A 23311-nucleotide genomic window follows, 5' to 3' on the forward strand; every position below is an offset into this window, starting at 1 on the left:
AGATATTGAACATAATCCACAACACTATTCGGTAGGGCACAACGAATATCCAACTAACTCAACACATACTGAAAAAATGATCAGCTCACACATAAATGCTGTGATGTTTACTCTAGTACACACCAATACAAAAATGTGAGTTCAAATTATATCTTCCTCTCAAAGACAATATATCTTATCTAAGACTCAAATCAAATTTGTTCTACAAATAAAGTGAGTTGATCAATAGTTTATTAATAGATGTACATGATTGGTTTCTCATCAGTTGATAGTTATAGTTATGTAACTTTGTATTCATTAATATTTTACTCTTAAATTGTGAACCCTCACTTCATAGAGGCCAAACCCCAATCATATTTGTTGTGAACTTGAACCCTTTGTCAAAACAAATAACGAAGACCAATCATCAAAGAGTCAGAGCATCAACTAGAAACCATGTGTAAAGCTAATTCACAATCAAACTAAACAACAAAAATATTGTTAATATCAGTTCGTCCAAATTTAACCTACATATGCACATGAGCAGCGGCGAAGCTAGCGATAATTCTATGAGGTGGCCACATATAATTTTTTTTTTTAAACTAATCTAATGCAGTAGGCAAAAAAATTCACAATAACTATTACTTATATAAAATGTTCTTAATAAAATATACACTTGATTCAACAAGAACAGATTATACCAAAAAATGCGGCAATAAATTATTTTGTACCAAAAAAGCCACATTAGAATAGCGAATTGTACCAAAAAAGCTACAGCAAAAGAAATAAAGACTAATAGTAGTTATTTATGAAAATTGAACTCGACGGCCCTTCAAAGACTCAAATTCATCCATAATTGCATTTGAGCTAAACTGACTTGCAATGTCCTTTTCAATGTAGATAACCAAGCTATTTGAAAGAAAATCATCACTCATTTTGTTTCTTTGTTTTGTCTTGAGATTTTTCATTGATGAGAAAGCTATCTCTGTTGTCGTTGTGGAGACTGGGAGTGTCAAAACAAGACGAATCAATCTATCAATTAAATGATAGCGCTTTGACTTCCCAGATTCTACTAATTTTTTGCACAACTCAGAGAGTGTTGTTATATTTTGAAAAGACGGAGGTATATCACCAATGTAATGACTTAATTGCAACCTCAAATGAATTCTTTCTTGCTCAGTGAAATCATTAGAATAGTAAGTCTCTGCTAACCTACAAATATAATTAATGTAACATATTAGTAAATAAAAATGAACTCTTTTGTAGTCAATGAAGTCAAGACAATAAAAACAACATGCTAACCGGCAAATATTATCAATGTTGAATTCCTTGTAATTGTTGCTAGGATCCAAAGCAGTACTTAAACTTAGAAGTTCCACAGTTTGTTCATTAGATCTATATACGACACGATTAAATAATTTGAAGTTCAACCGGAAGTTAAATAAAGATAGAAAAAAATTAGTTCACTTAAAATAAAACTTGGGGTAGCTAAATATATATTATTAGGGGTAGCTAAATATAAAAATATACCTACTCACTCAAAAAAATATTTTTTTTTGGGGTAGCAAGGGTTACCCCTCCCTTATACTACCATTCGCCCCTGCAGATGAGAGCAGGTCAAGAATCCACTATGAATAAGTTTTTAGAATAGAAGAGATATAAAGAAGTTAAAATAAATTAGCTGCAAGTGCTCTCAAGAGAAAAGCCTCACTTTTACCCTTTTCTCAAGTCTTTCACAACCCACAATAACATCTCTCTAATGAAATCTCATTATTAAAGGTGTTTAGAAAGTGTTTATGAATAACAAATTCGGTAAGTGTACTAAATCGTTTACAAGTAATAAAGACTAAGTAAGATCATCTCCATATGGATTGTCGTTTCAGCTTGACAACTAGAGTAACTTATTAGATGCAGAAAATAAAAACAATAAAATAAAATAAAAAACTGGTAAGTTTGGGGGGGGTTGCAAGTTTGATTTGATTGCACAAAGTAGTAGTGAGTGAGTAACCTGATTTGATTGCAAAATGTTAGTTGTAGTTAGGATTCTTTGAATCCCCTCTATTCTTATGCTGGATTTAACAAACAACTTTTCATTCAGTTATACGAGAATGGTTCTATTTGATTAAGTTATAAGTTTGTGGGACAGTATGTCCATCCAACAGTCAAGTTTCACCAGCAGATCACTCTAAGGTTATACGCCACGCTAAAGAGTGTAGAGTCATCAGGCCTACATGCGTCAGTAGGCGTACGCAAAGAATATTAGACTAGGGACTTATTCTATCAGGGGTAATTAAAACATAGGTGAATTGGTATTCCTAAATTGTCAGCTAAAGACTCCATCTTCGTCTACGAATCTTAGAAGTTCATCGCATATTCAATATTACCTTAGTAGTTCTACAAATGAGCAACCCTATCTCGTCTATCTTACCAAGGGGGAAGAATAAGATTAATATGCAACGTTCAGAGGAGAGTGTTTGCTCTATTTCTATGTTCAATCACAGGATCTAAGTATGTCACACTCCATAGTCCTAGTGAAAGTATTAAGACTTTTGCATGATAAAATTAAATAGAGATTTTAACATAAGTGAAAAAAATATTGAATTAAAAAGATCCAACAATTAAAAAGAGGTTCATCTCAGAATCTTACCCAATTAGGTTTAGTTACTCATGGTAACCAAAGACAAAATTACAAAAGGATATAGACTAAGGATAAGGAGGGAGACTTCTTCCTTGAAACTACTAGTGTTTGCCTTACCGTTTCATTTTGAATGAGAATTTGGGAATGAGAGGAGTTGTATTTATAGGCTAATTTCTGAGTGGGTTGGGCTAAAAACTTGGTTTTTTCCTCAAACCCGCAGAAGAAAAACAGAAAAAATCTATTTTCATTCGAAGGCGTACGCCCCTCACGCATGTGGAGGCGCGCCTCACGTGGCAGTGAAAAGTTTTCTCACCAGGGACACTCAACAGCACACTCAGGGTGCGCCACCAGCACTTGGCAGTACATTTTTGTCTTTTTCTTGGTCTTTCTGAGTGTTTTCTTCTTTAAATATTGTCTTGAGACTTAAAATAGAATTTCTCCTCTTTGTAATGTCTTTAGAGTTCTCTTGAATTGCCATTCACTGTCTTCCCATAACCTCTTGAGATTCTTTGTTTTACCCATTTGCATGATTTTGCATTGAATTACATCAAAAACATTGAAGAACAACTTGGTTTCGGGAAAACTAGAATTACATGACTCGAAATGAAAACATTACAAATTATCCCAAAAACCATATGCAATTGTTCTAAAACTCCTCTAAATTGGATCAAAATCTAATAAAATGACTGAAAAAAATGTTGAAAATAACGTAAGATGACCTGTCATCAAAACCCTAAACTGTAAATGTTGTTTGCCCTCAAGTAACCAAAAAAAAAATACAAATATCCATATTTTTCAAGGAAAACATACATTTATGAAGAGGTTGCTTAAATCATCATCTTGTCACATTTCCAAACTTGACTAACTTACCACTTCCATGCATGCGAGACAGACTCGGAGAGGATATTTCATACGCTAAGCCACATTCTTGATTATTTTTTTTGTATACCCATATTTTGATATGGTTTATCTACAAGTTTTTATTTTGATAACCAAGTTCTGCTGGTACCCTACCCCAAGCTTAAAATGTTGTTAATTCCAATTAACAACCTCAAACTTAGTTTCAAATCATACCAAGTTATAAATATTCTATCTAACTCCAATAAATCAGATAGATGACATTATAGCTCAGAACTTCTGACATGACTCGTCACTTACTAACAACAAAAGAAATTATTATATGAAGACTCAAATGGGTTAACATATGATAATAATAATAAGGGTGGCTTGAATAATCACAAGGTACCAAATAAAATTGTCTCGTGTGTAATATAAGACCATAAAGTTACCACAAATTCAAGCATAAATAACATTCAAATAGAACATTCAAAATAGAAAGAATTATAGTAGAAGAATGGAATGTATATTTGGCTCAAACTATCACTGGTTATGCTATACATAAAAGAGGTGGTGACTGATTAGTATCTTCTGCAGAAAGCCCTAATAGTAATCGTGTTCTTGATCAAGTATGTTGCAGTGATAAAAAATTCACCTCATAAACTCTTTGGTAACCCAACTCTTAGACCCATGCACCTCACTTGCTCCAAGATGTTATTATCCATGCATTTAGCTGTTGGATTTTTTATGTTATAATTTATTTTAAAGTTAATTACTATATAATTATTATATTAATTAATTATTGTATCAATTGATTTTCTCTATTGACCAAGTCCTACAGCCACGTTTTTTCTACTCCTAGTTTTACCGTTACAAGTTTTGACTAAATAGCAATTACTCTTAGTTATTCTCCTATCTTTCGGTTTCTATTTCCACTTTAATAGGAGGTTCATTTTACATGTATATAGAGCTTTTTACGTGGGTTGTGATAGAGGAGAGGATGAGAGAACATACATGTTAGCTGCATCTCTACGTACTTTTTACTTTCGGTCTCTAATAACAAATATATACTAAGTTCCCATGAGCATCCAAAAGTAGTTCCTGAGACCTTGCTAATTCACGTGCGGTGCTAGCAAGAAGTGATTGTTGTATCCTGGAGAGTATTAGCTATGAGACCTATCGCATCGGGTAACTTATCCGGGGTGGCAAAATACTCTTAAGCCCAGTGCTTTGTGCACGCCTCAGTCAATTATCGATAAGTTTTCTTTTCTCTGTTTAATTTTATTCAGATTCAATTTATTTGTGTTAATATATCTCTTTGATTTATTACTTATAATAATTTTATGTCTAATTTTTCCTACAATCTTAAGAGTATTTCGGCATAGAATTATTATTGTAAAGAATACTTGTTATTAATTCTAATTTCAGAATTCTTTATACCTTTGAATGAGAAATTACTAGCACTGACCCGTTGTGATTATTTTGATGACCAGGAGTTTAATTAGTGAACTTGATGTACATGGAAATGACTAATAAGCATCTACAAATGTTGTTGATTTTGAAAGTCGGGAATGGCGAACATAGAGTATGAATCTTGAAGACATGTTGTGTTATTGTTGCCCTTGATTGAGGAATCCTTTGTAGATGTAGAATTGTCATCAATTTTAGTTTGGAACCAATGGGCTGTTAAACTCAACTGTTGGAGTATGGAGTGATCAAGTTCTTGTAAGTTTAAAAATTTTATCCCCATGAAATCATCCACGAGGGTCAAGGTACATACCCTAATCTCTAAACCTCACACTTTGTTTCTTGTGTGATTGAAACTAAGACGTGAGTTGAATTTTTAATTATCTATTGCCACAAAATTTGTTTGTGATTTATTTTAATAATTATTGACTTATTTTAGAATTGGAGTTTTTCCTTAAGCTTACATGATACCTTTTAATCATGTTGAACATGTTTGTTTCATTTGTTTTAGAATAATTTTTGTTGTCAATATCATGCTTAGTTGTTTTGAAACTATGTCACAACATGCAATTTGAGTATAGACCATTCACAAATTTATTTGAGAATGATAGAGACTTAGTTTACATGACTTATAATTTTAGCAGAAACATGTATGAATTTGCTATTTAATTTGAAGGGATCATTCTTTATTTTATTGATTGATTTTTATATGTTTATGGAATCATAAATTTGTGAAAATTGGATATGAATATGAAATATTAGCAAGTGTCACGTTTTTATAGCTGCACAAATAATGTGATGATTTTATTGTGGGGAAATATATATGTATAATGAGAATTTATTTTGATAACTTGTGTTTATGTCAATATCATGATTTGAGATATTTTATTTCTTGTGAAACAATATTTAATTTTATTGTTGGCTAGCAAACTTGGATTCAGAAATTTATGAAGATATTTGAAAAAAAGTGCAATATTGAGACGTTGTCGCTTAGAAATAATCTAGGTAGACCTGTATATTGTTATGGCACTTGATATAATAATGAAATACTTGAGAGATATCATGTATTATGGGTTAGCCATTGTATTAAAATAATGCAATGATGTTTGATTTATCTATGTGTGGATTTATTTTCCCCAATGTGGGGGTGCCGTCACTTGAAAAATAATTCAAGTAGACTTGAATAAAATTCACACAAGGATTTATATTTACCCAATGTGGGGGCGTTGTCGCTTGAAAAAAAAAAAAAAAAAAAAATTCAAGTAGACCTGTGGAATAAATCTAAATATGTATTAAATTTTCTCCTATGTGGGGGCATTGTTGCTTAGAATTTATTTAAGCAAACCTATGATAATATATCATAGATGATGATTTGATAATATATATGAGATATTGACTGAGAGACGTCTTGGTCAATGTATTATTTGTGATTTGTTGATACAGCTGCTGTATAGTGAAAAATATATATACATCGAAGGGGGATGAATTATGTCCAATACAAAAATTGAGAGTGATGGTAACCCAACATAAATTGTGAAAATTCGCAAGGTTATGTTCATATGGGTAAGAACAAGTCGCTTGTCAATTTGATGAGACACTATCCATTTTATTTTTGAGAGTTCATCCCTATGGTGTAGGATAGTGTATACTACAGCGTTGTAGGTTGAGTTTATAAACTCTTAATAAATCTATAGCTCATATATTTGAGTGGTGTACTTGACTGTGGTGTACACTTGATAGATTTACCTATGTGAGTGTTGGAGGTGGGGCCGCCTCTATGAAAGCTTGGGCAGACTTTCTAGAGCCACTCATGAAATCCAGGCATAGGTGCAAGGCCAAAATGCACCACACCGCGTTGAACAAACTTTGGACGAGAGATCAATGTGAGTGATGAGGTCACTGATTCACATACGGAATGAGGTTCATAGAGGTTATAATCTCACCGACATTCTAGTGGGTCAAATTTCATTTGCTCTATGTGCTAGTTCATAGTCCAAAAGACACTAGTGCTTATGCATTGATTTTTCACGCTCTTGGGAACACCTAAAACTTTAAAATAAATTGTGGGGGATTGTTGGATTTTTTATGTTATAATTTATTTTAAAGTTAATTACTATATAATTATTATATTAATTAATTATTGTATCAATTGATTTTCTCTATTGACCAAGTCCTACAGCCACGTTTTTTCTACTCCTAGTTTTACCGTTACAAGTTTTGACTAAATAGCAATTACTCTTAGTTATTCTCCTATCTTTCGGTTTCTATTTCCACTTTAATAGGAGGTTCATTTTACATGTATATAGAGCTTTTTACGTGGGTTGTGATAGAGGAGAGGATGAGAGAACATACATGTTAGCTGCATCTCTACGTACTTTTTACTTTCGGTCTCTAATAACAAATATATACTAAGTTCCCATGAGCATCCAAAAGTAGTTCCTGAGACCTTGCTAATTCACGTGCGGTGCTAGCAAGAAGTGATTGTTGTATCCTGGAGAGTATTAGCTATGAGACCTATCGCATCGGGTAACTTATCCGGGGTGGCAAAATACTCTTAAGCCCAGTGCTTTGTGCACGCCTCAGTCAATTATCGATAAGTTTTCTTTTCTCTGTTTAATTTTATTCAGATTCAATTTATTTGTGTTAATATATCTCTTTGATTTATTACTTATAATAATTTTATGTCTAATTTTTCCTACATTAGCTAGGTCATTTTATTATGGTGATCTTGCCACAGTCATATACCTCTTAATTCACCATTTCTTGCAAAATACGTCAAACTTCTCTGGAACAAACTCCATACCATTGTCCGTCTGTAAAAATTTAAGTTTAGCTTCCACTTGGTTTTATATAAGAATGTGCCTTTCCTTAAAATTTTCAAAGGTGTCATTTTTATGTTTTATAATATGAACACATACTCTTCTAGAATAATCATCAATCATGGTAAATAATGATGATGATGATGATGATGATGATGATGATGATGATGATGATGATGATGATGATGATGATAATAAGAGCCTCCCCATGAGTGGTCACCTTAAAAGGACCCTAGAAATACAAGTGACTTTACTTAAAAGGCCTACTAGGATGATGCTTGTTACTCCTAAACTTAACCCTATATTCTTTGCCTCATATGCAATTATCAATGAATTCCAATTTCTCCAATTTATTTTTTCCTAGCAAACATGCTTTAGCTAGTTCAACTAAACCCTTTCACTAAGATGCCCTGCCTTTCAATGTCATAATTTGGTTTTAACGTAAGAGTCTTGACTAGCTATAAATGCATGACCAATAATAATAGAACCATCTAAAATGTATAAGCCACACATTTTAAGACCTTTAGTAATTCTTAATGCACCATGTGAAATTCTTAACATGTCATGCTAAATTATGGTGCAATAACCTAATAAATCAAACATACTCATGTAAATTAAATTTTGCTTAAGTTCATATATGTACATAACATTTTGCAAAAGAAACCCACAAGTATGAAACATATTTAGACGAATGGAACTCATATTTTGGACAATACAAGCTTTGTTGCTTTTGAGGTGAATGACTCTGTCCTTTTTCATGTCCAAAGTCTCGACGTATCTAGGTTCATAGTCTCAAAGTATTCTTTGTTTAGACACATGTGATATGAGAAAACATAGGCCATGACCTAGCTTTCCTTTAGTTCCCAACTTCTAACACCTAGTGCACCAACACTTTCATAACCTTTTTCATCTGAGGGAACCGTAACTTTAATGGAAGAACTACCATTTTGCCTTGTCATCTAGTGCACCAACCCTAATTTGTATCGCGCTCTAACGATCATCAATATAGGCGTCTTGTGTAACATCCCAGACTGCTTTTAGGATTGCCGATTGACCCCTCAAACCAACACGAGTCTTTTCAGTGTGTTTTGTCCTCACTCGCACACTTACCGGGAAACTTCCCGGTAGGTCACCCATCCCAAAATTGCTCCAAGTCAAGCACGCTTAACTGTGGAGTTCTTATGGAATGAGCTACCGAAAAGAAGATGCATCTTGTTGATAAGTACCAAACAATTCTTATAAGCCTTCCTTCAACCATGTAGTCTCATACCTACACAGCCTTAGGATCCCTCTCATTCCGATGTGATTCGGTTCCTCTAGAAACTGTCGGGAGCCGCTCATTGTCATGCCTTGTGCACCGGCGATCACTCCCCCTCTCTCGTCAGTCGTGGGTGTTACATCTTGTGCCCATTACTACCCATCTCACAGGTAAGAAAGTGCCTAAAGACACAGTAAAGCTCTGCAAACCCGCCTCGTGGCTAGGACAATGACGAACCAACTTCAAGACTTCCAAACAATTACATTTATAAGATTAAGAGAATGTTGTCATGAATAGAATGGGGGAGTTCAAGAAATTTGACGTCAAAGTGAAGTGAAACACAATACATTTACTGTTCAATCGATTTAAAAAGTTTCAACTTACTTATAACTTAATGAGGTACTAATTTATTTAGGATATCACATTGTTCTCATATTATTTTAATTTCAATATGGGTTTACGAAACAACTTACTGTCCATTTGTCTTCCATTCCCCTCTAATTATTATTAAGGAAAATGTTAATTTGTGCCCAAGGCACAAGTTAATGATTCAAATATAGAAATAATTTATTGAAATGTGTGCAATACATTTAATCTTTAACTTTTTAATCATTTAAATGCACAAAATTTTAGAGAATGTTTCTTCTTTTGGGTTTTGTTTCGTAACATGTGTTCTAAGGGCACAAGTTAACACTACCCATATTATTATCATTTTCAAATTTAATATATAAGCTTTTTGATATGGAACTAATTTTTGTCGGAATAATACATATGCGAAAAGTAATGTTGGGTCTATATACATAATTGGGACTGGTTATTATTACTCCTTACAAGGGCCTAGCCCTAATCCAAAATAGTTTGCAATTGTCACGTACGGCACAATCACGTACCATTGGACCATTAACCACCTCCACTATCTTGATCGCTAAATGTAGTAGATACACTATCCGGTCACTATTATAAGCAAAAAACCACATTTTAGATTCATTCTCTAAATGATGTATGTGGTCTTTATTATTAACCACATACATCATTTAATAAATGAATCTAAAATGTAGGTTTTTGTTTATAATAGTGACCGGAGGATATATATGATAACATGAATTAAAATTATATGTGGTTACAGAAAAGACTAACCTAGTTCCCTTTCTTAAAGAAAAAAAAAAAACTAACCTAGTTCCCTGTGGCCCCTCTTCTTGTACTTATGTTTTAAGATTATTAGTTAATGAGTTTTGTTAACGAGTGTCTCTGAAGCATTTTTTAAGGATTTCAAAAGAAAAAATTAATTTATAAAAAAAGTCAAATACTTTGATTTTCAATGCATTGATTATAAATGTTTTCATAAAATGTTATTCGTACTATTTAAAGATCTTAAAGAATATCCGGAAATATTGGTTAACATTATCTTACCATTCGACTCGAGCCTTTATTGAATGGTAAGGATTACTGCTATTTATTTATTATTATTTTTGACAAAAGGCTATTTATAAATATGAAGTCATGTCATATTTTTTTATTTTTTTTATAATGTGAGTTTCTTAACAATAAACTAAAAATATTTTTTTTTTTAACAATAAACTAAACAAAATTGTTGAATGAAAAAAAGATCCCTAAAATTTTCTTAACATAAAAGGCGAATAATTTATTAGAGGTAATAGTTCTAAATAGTAAATACACCATGAGTCAGAAGTGTACATGGTACTAAATACACCATGAGTTAGAAGTGATAGTTCTAAATAAATGGTACTCCCTCAGTTCCTTAATAGATGATATATTTGACAATATACATTATTGACTTAACATACTTTGACCATATTTTTTTAGTAATTCACAAAGATAAATAATATCATGCAAGATGTTGGATTCGTCTCGATGAATATTTTTAAAATATTAAATTTTCATAATTTTTTTAATAGAGAATTGAAGATATCAAAGATAAAACATATGCATTGGTTATCGTAGTCAACTAGGTCATCTATTTAGGGACGGAGGGAGTAATAGTTCTAACGACACCATGAGGTAATAGTTCTAAAAATTGTGTAAATACTGTACTAAATACACCATGAGTCCGAAGTAATAGTTTTCTGTAAATTAAATTAATGCAAAAAAAAATATCAATCATTATTTATATGCATAGTATCAATTTTCTATCAAAAAAAATGCATATCGACTAATTCCTTCGTACTATTAACTCAATAATTTTTTTTAAGGCTAACTCACTATAATATCGATGAGCAAGAATTTCTTGCCAAACATATTTAAAAAAAAAAACATGTCAAACAAATTAACCCAAGGAAAGAATATGAAAAAAGAAAAAGAAAAAAAAAAAAAGGAGTGATATTATGGAGTATATATATGGTGCGTGCAGTGTAATAATGCCATTAAAAGGAGTTTCCCAACACAATCTTTTGCTTCTTTTAGTGGTAAAAATGAAGGTGTAGTCTAGTCAATAATAAAAATCTCAAACACTGAAACCATGGAAAGCACATCGTACATGGCCCATATGACAATGATTTTTCAAGGCAGCCATTCCAAAGTTATCACCTTCCTGCCATCAGATATAACCTTCTAAATCCTTATATTCCTAATAAATTCATTTATTAAACTACAACATATATGTCCTAGAAAAACTGTAATATTTCATCCTATGTAATTTTTTTTTAAAAAGCCAAAACATCCTATTTATTAAGCATATAAAAGCAAGATTAATGTTCTTTGAAGCAGCAAAAAATATTTATCAACGATGGAATAGGAAGAGATCAAGAATTACATTTTATAGGATTCACCTATAGAATAAGTTCCTCAAAAAACCTATAGAATAAGTAAAATGAGGTCTTTAAGCAAACCAAAAACAATTTTGATGTTTACAACCACCGCGCAATTAATCATGATATAATAAAAATATTCTCATCTCTTAGATCAACCATACGGTCGAACCTCAAATCAAGGCTAAGACATTTTGGCCTCCGCCAAAGTTTAATGTGTCGCGCATCCTAGGGCAAAATTATACGTAGTCGTGCTCCAATCACTCTTGTTCCAACTACATGTTTCAAACAAAGTGTGATTAACATTGAATATGATTCGATCGATCCAGATCGAAATGGCTAGGATGCGCATTTGCATGAAATTTTGGCCATTTCTACCTATGAAATATAGGTTAGAGGAAATGGCTATAACCTTTATATATTCTAATGGAAGATGAACTATCTGGTGAATGTTGTAAATTATGAAGTATCGAGTTTGACTCCTACCGATAAAAAATCTAACGGAATATGAGACAATTTTGATCAAAGAACTACAATCACTTCCCAATTTCTAAATCGCCTTTAATACATAGTGTCAATGCAAAGCCAAACCTCAACCAAAAAATATTTTGAACTAGATTTTCATGCAACATTATGCCTAACCATTTTAATCGATATTGCCATGTAGATAGGATTCCATATATATCCACTAGTCTTCCTACTTTGTTTGATAGTAGATCTAGAACAAAGTAATAATTAACCACACTAGTATAAGGTTCATTCCTTATAAAGTATGATGTATTACATGAAAAGCATAAACTTGTTAAATAGAGCTTAATTACTAAGCTTGAGACATAATCATCTTTGCAAGTGGCTCGGTGACACAATGATCCTCCTACTTTTGTTAAAAGACAGACCAACAAGATCAAACCTTAATGAAGTTGGATCTTGTCTGTTAACTAATTTGGTGGCATAATCAAATGCTATTATGGACTAAACAGATTATATTCTTGAGAAGCATTTTCAATAGTAAGTGAAACCTAAAATGAATTTTAATATGTGGGTCTTTTTTTATTTGCATGAGGCATTTTTATTAATAAAATCTAATGAAAATTAACTTTTTGTTTGGGAGCCTAAAGCAAGAGCTATAATAGCCCTACTCTTGGACCGGTTTTGTTGAGTAGTTATATAGCACTTCAATTTTACTTATCTTTCTCTAACTTAAGTTAAATGAATATTCATTAAAGTGCTATATAACATTAGTCATTAGGGGATCAAAACCAAATTTTTATCAAATTTCTCGTATCGAATTTCTATCTTTAGTATACAAACATGTGTTTTAGGGCACATGCTACATTTTCTTTAACATTAAGTGTCGCTTAAAATCACGGTTGATACTGGTATCTTAGAGTTTGAGTCGTGATTAACCGCAATTGTAGCTGCAATATTGCAGATTTTGAAGTCTTCAAAGAATCATCACAACCGCAATTTTGACCATATCAATTGCCATTTTCCCACATTTTACCACAATAAAATAATTTGCAAAATAACCACAAGTGTAGTTCAAAATCATGGCTAGAGTTACATACTATATGAAGCTTGACCAGCTTTCTAAACAAATGATCTTCCATACACACAAGTCTTGGACTATGAAGTACACAAATACTCTTTGGATTAGGCTTGTCCAGGTGTTGGACAAGTGTCGTGTCTGACACCGACATATATAATTACACTGAATTATATGAATTTCTCAAATTATTAACGCTTTCGCGAGTCGATGTCCAATATATGTATCTGTGCTTCATAGGTCATAAATCAACACCATGTATGATCATCTTTAAACCTCATGTATTTGTCGAATTGTGCTAAACTAATTAAAGAGTATTAAATTGAATGCAGGTATTCTAAAATGGAACATATAATACTTTACCCTGAAAACTGTCCTTTTCTATTTTTCTAGTAAACATTTGTCCTATGGTTTTGGACCACACAACAGTAACAGAAACAGGAATAGGAAGAAGAAACCAAAAGTGAACAGTTTGGCTTTTGTCTGCTTTCTGTTGTGTGGGGTATAGAAGAGAAACACTTGTGTGGACCTGAACCAAGAATTTTGGTTTGGTCACACACACAAGATTTTCTCCTTCTCTCTCTTCTCTTCTCTCTTCTACATTTTCTCTCTCTTCTCTCTTCTCTCTCTTCTCTCTTCTCTCTTTGTGTGTGACCAAACCAAAATTCTTGGTCTTGGTCCACACAAGATTTTCTCGGTATAGAAGGGAAGAGAATGAATTGAGTTTTATCTTTTATTTTAAAAAAAACTCTATCAGGTTTAAGGTCCGATTAATCTGTTGATTTCAATTCTACCGGCCACTTGTGGGGATCTTTTTTAAAGAATAAATAGAGTTATTACGTATGTAATATCAACACTTTTGAAGAAAGACGTGTTTGAACACCGACACAACATTGATACATACATATAATTAAATAAAATAATACATTTTTTAAAATTATTACCTGTAGTGAAATGTTTGTATTGTATTTGGTGTTTGGTTTTGTGTTTTACTCAATAGATTAGAGTCCGTTAATTAGTGTCCTAAAAATATTGGTTAAAGAAGAAAAAAAAGTTTTAAATTGAAAGTGATATTTTTTAAAATTTTAGAAGAGTTGATTACACAAGATCTGATATAATTATTACTATATTTGATTCTTTAACCTGTGCCTCAAAGTATTTGTTAGCATTTTTCAATAGATTATTAGTAAAAAAGTGGAAGAAAAAAAGACAGAAAATGTAAGGAAGCAGTGTACTAACAAAAGGGTCACACCATTGCTCGAGAAAACTTTGAAATGTTGCTTTCATTAGTGGAAAAAGACAGTAAATCAGAGGAAACAAAAAGACTACACCCCCACCTTAGGCCCTTACACCCCCCTCCACACACACTTCAATTTTTTCATACATGTTCTGAATAAAAATCTAATATTTTTTTCTTCTGACTGATTCTCTCTTATTATTACCACGTATGCATGCAAGGGTCATTCAATTTGTTTGATTACTTCCAAAAGTAGGAGAATCTCAATCTCACTGACCTTATCATATAGTACAATATTATTATATATGTTTTTCAATGTTCTGAGATAAATAGTATATATGAGCAGTGTTGTAGATGTGGTATATCAAAGGTTTTATTTCATCTACTCAAAAATAGTTATATGGAATCTAAGATGAATAGTTTTGTTGTTGATAATGAGAAGTACAAACAAGAAGAAGATCAACAAGAATTGGAATTAGAACATAAAGAAGGTGGTGTTCATGAACATGATCATCAAGAGGAAAATGATGAGATTCTTAAGACAAGAATCTCTAACCATCCTCTCTATGAACTTCTTGTTCAAGCCCACTTGGATTGTTTGAAGGTCTTTAATCTCTCTCTCTCTCTCTCTCTCTCTCTCTCTCTCTCTCTATATATATATATATATATATATATATATATATATATATATACACACACACATATAAAATCATTTTGTTTTGTTTACAATATATTGAATTCATTCTCAACTATACCTATAATTGAATGATATAAAATCAAATTAAGGTGTGGTTCAAATTAACTAACTTGTTAGGCTTTTATTTAGAGATATTAGTATAATTTAGTGAATTCATTCTCAACTTTCTGCCTCCAATTGATAGATGTTAAAAGTGAATGTGATATAGATGTATAGTATTGTTTTCTTTTCCTTCTCTTATGGAAAAATAAAGATTTTGTTTTGTTAACTTTTGTTAACACTCATTGTTTTGTAAATGTGTTGAATATTAAATAATGATAAAAAATAACAAAAAGATTATACTTTGGATTTAATTGTATATACCAAATATAGTGATCTGATCATATATATGAAGTCTAAATATATACAATTTGGTAAAGCTTAACTTTTTATTTAATATATAAAAGTTGTAATTTTTTTAGGGTTTATGACAGTCGTGTTGATATGAACTCCAATTTGTTCAAAGAGCAATCAAAACTTATAAATGAAGATTTACTCCTCAGATTTAACCTCTTTAGCCATTCAAAAAAAAAAAGATTTAACCTCTTTAATTTTATGAATTAACTTATATAATTTATAAATTAATTAACTTATATAGTTTTTTTTTTAAAAGGATTAACTTATATAGTTGATAACCAAGAGTTTGTTTAACAATTCAAGCATGAACAAACAAGATATATATACTTTTACTCATCAAACAAACTCTTAAGCATAAAAATTAACCTTTTGGTGCACAGTGTATCTAAACACAATATATCATGATTCATAATACAAGAGCTCATTTTTTGGTAATAAATCAAATATCTCATCTCAAACTTTTCCTCAAAAATAAATAAAGAGCTCATTTATTGATCATTTTTTCCACAAGTCTTATAATTTATTCATTTAATTTAAGCATATGAAAAATTTGAAATATTTTCTCTATATGTCATGTTTTTAGGTTGGAGACATTTCTAACTTGGAGATAGAGAAATCAGATAAAAAGCAGACACTGAAGAAACAAAACTTGGATATGTTAAGCCAATCTGAGCTTGATCTCTTCATGGTAATACTTTTCCATTTTTTCTCTCTCTTTTTGACACAAACACCAATGAATGAATGAATGTTTTTAACAGAATAGTTATTTATATATCTTTGTGATGGATTAGATGTGTCAAGTACTGAAAAGTCAGTCAAATATAACATGAAAGATGACACAATATAGGAAATTAAATCCATTGATTGATGGATACTTCATGGTTTTGGTTAAAGGATGTGTCTATTCCTAATATTGAATGAGACTCTACACTGTGAAAATTTAGCATAGTTTTTTGTTCCAATTCCTTGATTGTGACATTTTTTCTATTTGTCTCTGTGTTTGTGCATGCTAAGTCTTCAGATATCATATCATGTCTTTTCACATTTACTTTAGGCCGCAACGGTTTGCAGAGGATATTTAATTTCTTAGCATCTTTGTTATAAATCCAAAAAAAAAAAAAAAGTAATCTACTTCCTTATTGATAAATTTAAAAATTTTCAATATTGTCTTTTTAGTGTTATAAATAATTAGACTTATAAATAGTCAAGTGATTAAGCTCAATTTTTTTTTTAAGAAGCTAAACTAGCTCATCCAAATTGATATCATAGAGAATCGTCGAACCTGCAACCTTGAGGAGGAGCATACTCCCATGTCTCAAACCAATACCACATGATTAAGCTCAATTATTTAATAAATTTTCGTTAATTAGACAAATCATTCAAGAAAATCCTTGATCAAGTCTTGGTTAATATAATCCTTTGGTCAGTTTATATTTATCATCAATCAAATTCAAGATTTATCGAGACCTCATCTTCAAAAAAGATTTATCGAGAGACCTCTTTCACTAAAAACCGAAGGGTTTCAGATAAAGTAAAATACTAAGAAATGATTTTACCAAATAATATTTTATAAACTATGATGTAAATCCAATTATATTAACATTTACTTTTTTGAATGGCAACATTTTGTTGTTTCAATCAATATCAATACATGGCATATTTACTTTTTTTTAAACTAGTTTCTAGTTGGGATCTAGTTAGATATTATGTTTAAAATTTTCTAAAAGGATATGCTTAAAAGTTTAATACTCCCTCCGTTTCAAAATGAGTGTCGCTTTCAGTTTCCAATGCAATAATAACTTTTTCTTTTCAATTGTACCCTCCAATTAATACTCTGCACACTACTTCCAAAGTATTACTTTTAAAACTAACCAATAGTTAATAAGGATAATTTGGTAAAATAATCGTTCTCTTTCTTTTAATCATTGCATTTCTTAATATGTGTGTAAACACCTAAAACGACACTCATTTTGAAACGGAGGGAGTATTTAATATATCAGAATCTTTGTTGCTAATGCTGGTCTTAATTAATTATAAACCTTTAGATTTTCAGAAAAGTGTTATTACTCCTGAAACATTCTCTTTAAGAATGTACACTTTTTGAAACAAGTAGTACTATCTCTAATTCACTATGCTTAGATGTTATAGAACTTTAAATATGCAGCATCATTACTTTAAATTGCACATTTTAGGAGAATCATTTGACCCATCACAACAACTTTTATGATTTTTGAAACAATTTGAAACAATTGAGCTCCAAAACTTTGTAATATGGCAAGTGTTTGATTTTTAATTCCTAGTTCATCATACTAATATTAGAGGTCTATTAGAAAAAATTTGTGCAAATAGATATAAATTAAATTTCATTTCATTTGTTATTTTTATCTTTATTTTACTAAAACAGACATAATACATTTTAGAAAATAAAACTCATAATATAGTAAAATATAAATTAAATTTTACTAGCTATTCATTTTCACTAGCTTCTATATTCATCTCTGCTGCCTAAAAACAAGAAAAAAAAATTATTTCCACCATGTTATGAATTGAACCAATCAAAAATTTCGACCGAAAAATAAAAGACCTTTTTTTCTTTCAAAAAAAAAAAAACTCAATCGTCTAATAAAAATCATATGACTTGTATTTCAAGTTATCAGATCCTATAAATAAAACAGTTTTATCAGAAGTTAAACCTGAATCATCTGATTTTCATCCAACCATTATGATTGACTGAGTGAATGTGTGAGTGCATATATGATTCTCATTCTCATGACTACAAATCTGTAAAACGCCAATATTAGTATTTTTCAAATGTAAAGCCTATAAAAATAGTAGTTTTAAAAATTACAATATATATCTGTATAGAAAATTGATTGGTGATTGTAGTTGATATGTTGAATCATAAAAATGTTGGATCATTAATTAAACATATGATTTTAATTATATCTACTTTGACAATGTACATGTACAATTAATAATTATATGGTTTTCTTCTTTTTCTACCAAAAAAAATAAAAATAAAAAAAAAATGGTTTTCTTCAACAAAAAAAAAACAATGTACATGTACAAATGATAATGTATGATTGGTTGACAATGAAATATGTTTTACACGGCAATGAATCAAAATTAATCTTGTGAATTTGATTTAACAAAGCACATGTACACCCTCAATTGATCATAAAAATGTTGGATCATTAATTAAGCATTTGAATTTAATTATATCTACTTTAAAAACCATACAAATGGTGATGTATGATTGACAATGAAATATGTTTTATACGGCAATGAATCAAAATTAATCTCATGAATTTTATTGAACCAATATGTATGCAGGAAGCATATTGTTTGGCACTTAGTAAGCTAAAAGAAGCAATCAAGGAACCACAACAGAATTCCATGGCTTTCATAAACAACATGCATTCACAACTTAGGGAACTAACTCAAGCAACTTCATCTCAATCTACTGAATCAGCTGCTACTACATCTTCAAGTGAGTGCACATTCAGAAGAAATCCAACAATTTAGAGTTTGATGACTTGATTTTCAGTAGTGTGGTTCTGCATGTAATATCCTAAGATAGGTTAATTAATTAAGGTTTCAATTATTGTCAAATTGTCATGTCCATGTTTGAAATGCTATTTTATGTAAAATTAATGGGCAATGAATGTTGCTATAAATTAGTTAATCTATAGTATTTCCCCTTATTTCATTAATGATTTGCAGTTGTTATCTACTCTTTCCTTCCCTTTTAGTTTATGGATTATTATTTATACCAACAGTGTTGTAAACACTCTCTTTCTAACCTTCACTCTTTTATTAGATAAAATTCATTTGAGTCTCACCATTTTATGAATAACTCGTTTTTAATGTGTGGTACATACATAAATTTCACAAAATAAAAGAACGATTGTTAGAAAGTGTTAGATAGAGATTGCCCTTTTTTTTAAGGAAGATAGAGATAATCCATAGTACCTTTCTTTATACATATGCCTAATACTATTACATTTTATTACTTTTAATGAAAAAAAAAATCCGACCATAAAAAAAATAGATTTTTTTTTCATATAATAGACTTAACTATTTTTTCTTTAGTTTAATTGCTAAAATTTCATTCATTGAGATGAATAAGTGTGAAATTTGTAATTTATGGTTAATTTGAACCCCAATCCTAACATATTGCAATGCATTATTTCTACCAACTGAATTATGTTCACGGAGACACACTTACTACTTATTTCTTTGTAATAAATATACCTAGTATTTGATAAATGTGTTTTGCAGTATCAAAGATAAGTATTGGTGTTTATCACATCCACATGAACTCGTGCCATATCAATGTCTTTCCATAATTATTACTACTCATGTTACTTATAGAATTTTAACTCTTCATGGAACTATTATCATAGGTAACAAATTTTTGTTTAAATTTGAAGATAACAAGAAACAAATTTTGTTTTAAAACAAAACAAACAAACTTTATTTAAAAAAACAAACTTTAGTGTTCCAAATATATAGCATTAATTTGTTTTGTTGAAAAATATAAGAATAATTGACAAAGGGTATAAATGACAAATCATACCCTTAAAATATCAAAACGACAGTTAAAAAGAACGAAAAATTCAGCCTAAAAAAACACTTAAAAAGGAACAGAGGGAGTATAGTTTAAGTATGGAAAGATAGTAGTTGTTATGAAATTATTTAGGCTTTAAACATAAAACAAGAACTGGAATTTGATATTGCTGGTATTATGCTTTCTTGGTAAATTCTTGAATGTCATTTCGTGATTGATTCTATACTCCAAATATTTCAACTATGCATTCCTATCATTCTTTGTATATCTCGATGTCTCATAGCTGGATATTGGGGGTATAAACAGCGACAAATAAGTATGTGATATGTGATCTAATTAAACATTTGTGACAATGATCATCTTTATTATTATCCTTTTGCCTTCACGTTTATTTGAACACAAGACATAGTTTGTGTCGCACTTGTCTAATTCAATATTGGGCCTAGAGACATTTCACCTATTATGTAGGAGGGACAATTTCTGCATAGGTCACTCATGTCCCATAGTTAACATGATTTGCGGAGTACACATCAACCGACTTTATAGTCATCCTTTTACGAACAATGTTTAAACGACAGTAAATTACTTGACTCCTACCTTGCATCTAAGATACATAGTGGTTTCAGGTCGAAGGTAACATACACCACTATCATTATGAGAATATCCTGTAAAATGTTGCTTAACTCACTACGTTGTATTCGCATGTCTAGTCAATCCAGTAACAAATATTACTCTTGAGATTTAAAGGTTTAACTTTCCATATTAATGGTTCATTTTAAATTTAAAGGTTTAACTTTCCATATTTGGTAATTTCAGAACGTTAAACAGTTACTTGATTAAGTTCAGCTGGTGACATCAAAATGTTACTTAAAACTCTATTCATTTAATAAATTTTGACGTACTATAGTATTACTCCCTCCGTCCCATTTTAAATGACCTAGTTTTAAAAAGTGTACTATTCATATAACATGCCTTGACCTCATTTTTCTATTAATACATAAATACAAAATATAGCATATAAGATCTTGTTGGATTCGTCACGATGAATATTTTCAAAATATTAAATTTTCATAATTTTTTCTAATAAATTATTAAAGATATTTAAGTTCAAAATTGTGCATTGGTATACGTGACATGGTCAACTAGGTCACTTAATATGGGACGGAGGGAGTAATTTATTTTATATCCACTATTTTGCAATGGAATATTTTCAATCACATCATCACTGCCATGTGAGGGAAATACTTCCTTGACATAGTTTTGGTGCCATTGGTGCAATTGGGGAAATCCTGTCCATTGATGTGTGTGGATGTGTGTGGGGGATGTGTGTGTGTGTGGTGGAGATGCAAGCTATGGCACCAAAGTGCTAGTCGCCATGTGATATGTGTGTCTTTGTGAAGCTTTTCTAACATGGGATGGCACTATTGGGGTGACATATTGGTCACGTCAGGGGTAGTGTGCGATCATGTATGTTAACCAAAGTCAAGGGTGGACTTTGTATTAAAAAATTGGCTTAAATACGATTTTCGTCCTTGTAATTTGAGTCAGTTTTGATTTTCGTTTCTGTAAAAAAAATTTGAAATACGTCCCTGTAAAAAAAATTTGTTTGAAAAAGGTCCCTGACCCCACTTCCGTGATGATTTGGCATGTTTCTTGCCACGTGGCAGTTGCTGACTGTGCAACTTTGGCCACGTGGCGATGACGTGGCATGCCACATAATAAAAAACATTTTAAAATTTTGAAAATAGTTTTTAAAAATTAAAAAACTGAAAATAAATTAAAAAAATCATAACAAAAATTCAAAGTAATTTTTTCGATCATATAATTTTTAAATATATTTTTTTTTAAATATGAAAAATATTTGAAAATTAGTTTTTATTTTTAAATCTAGAAATAAAAATATGATAAGAAAATTTTTAAAAATTATATAATCTCAAAATTCATAACTTTTGAAAATATAATTGCAGTATTTTCGAAAAAAAATTAATATATAATTTTCAAATTAAAAAAAATTATTTTTTCGAAAATTTAATTTTCACATAAAAATTTAATTTTAACAGTTTTTTTTGTCAAAAAAATAAGTTTTTGAAAATTAAAATTTTCGAAGTTTTTTTCAGATTTTTTTTCGGAATTTTTTTTTATGATTTTTAAATTTATTTTCAGATTTTTTAATTTAAAAAAATAATTTTCAGATTTTTATTTTTTTAATTACGTGGACTGCCACGTTTGCCCCACGTGGCAAAAGTTGCACAGTGACGTATTTCAATTTTTTTTACAGGGACGAAGATCAAAACTGACCCAAATTACAAGGACGAAAATTGTATTTAAGCCTAAAAAATTTGACACTGTCCATTTAATGAATATTTAGAATTTCCTCCCTCCAATTTTAAATATAAGAAGATATTTCTTTTAATGTTCATTTAATAGATGATGATGTTTTTGATTTATACTATAAATCAGATATATCATTTATTCAATAAACCTGATAAATGAATCTTTTCTTATATTTGAAGTCGGAGGAAGTACTTTGTATGAAGTAAAAATGTGTAATATGTGTAAACCAGTTTAACACGTTGGTTTTGTTATATATTTATATTTTCAGACCTTGAACTCTGCACGGACCAACTTTTAGATATATTTTTATGTAATTTTAAAGGTGAACCTGATATGCAACAAAAAAAATATTTTTAAAGGCAACAAAGGTTGACTCAGTTGGTAAAGAGTTGACTGTTATGTTATGTTAAAATATTTTTATACAAAGAAGCATTTCTAAATTTAAATTGATCTATTTTTTATGTATTTTTTTTTATTGTTATGTAAAAATTATTAGTAATCAGGGGATTTCATTGTTCTACATCATATGCATATGAAAGATTGAGAGTGTAAACCTCTAAAGATGCATTATAATTGATAATACGTTAATTGTACAATAAATTAACTTTTGTGTTAACTAACATCTTAACTTTGTAACCAATTTACTAAACTAATTAACTAACACTTGCATAATATTTTATCAAATTTAAATGCTACTTGGCATGATCTAATCAATTTTCGGTATGGAAGGATTGAGGAAAAGTAAATGAGTCCGGAAGGATTAAATAA

General features: G+C 30.4%; 1 protein-coding gene and 1 long non-coding RNA gene across 2 annotated transcripts; one reads left to right on the forward strand and one right to left on the reverse strand.

The window, feature by feature from the left end:
* Window positions 1–702: 702 nt before the first annotated feature.
* Window positions 703–1582, reverse strand: LOC146917275 (uncharacterized). Its single transcript, XR_015014145.1, has 2 exons — window positions 1282–1582; window positions 703–1191 (listed from the first exon to the last, which is right to left on the reverse strand). It is a non-coding gene; the product is annotated as an uncharacterized LOC146917275 (long non-coding RNA).
* Window positions 1583–14806: 13224 nt separating this feature from the next.
* On the forward strand, window positions 14807–19348 carry LOC146917276 (homeobox protein knotted-1-like 1). The gene is made up of 3 exons (XM_085719073.1): window positions 14807–15150; window positions 16223–16327; window positions 18973–19348. Exons 1-3 carry the CDS (start codon window positions 14947–14949, stop codon window positions 19162–19164), a joined length of 501 nt encoding a protein of 166 aa, XP_085575199.1. The 5' UTR covers window positions 14807–14946; the 3' UTR covers window positions 19165–19348.
* Window positions 19349–23311: the final 3963 nt, after the last annotated feature.

The sequence above is a fragment of the Medicago sativa genome, chromosome 6, assembly GCF_051527215.1.
Source record: "Medicago sativa cultivar Bolivia chromosome 6, Bolivia_mono, whole genome shotgun sequence".
Classification (NCBI taxonomy): Eukaryota; Viridiplantae; Streptophyta; class Magnoliopsida; order Fabales; family Fabaceae; genus Medicago; species Medicago sativa.

Coding starts and splice junctions, on each gene's coding strand:
- LOC146917276 (XM_085719073.1), top strand. CDS start 14,947: ATGGAATCTAAGATGAATAGTTTTGTTGTTGATAATGAGAAGTACAAA. Junction 15,151..16,222: donor CCCACTTGGATTGTTTGAAG/GTCTTTAATCTC, acceptor TCATGTTTTTAG/GTTGGAGACATTTCTAACTT. Junction 16,328..18,972: donor CTGAGCTTGATCTCTTCATG/GTAATACTTTTC, acceptor ATATGTATGCAG/GAAGCATATTGTTTGGCACT.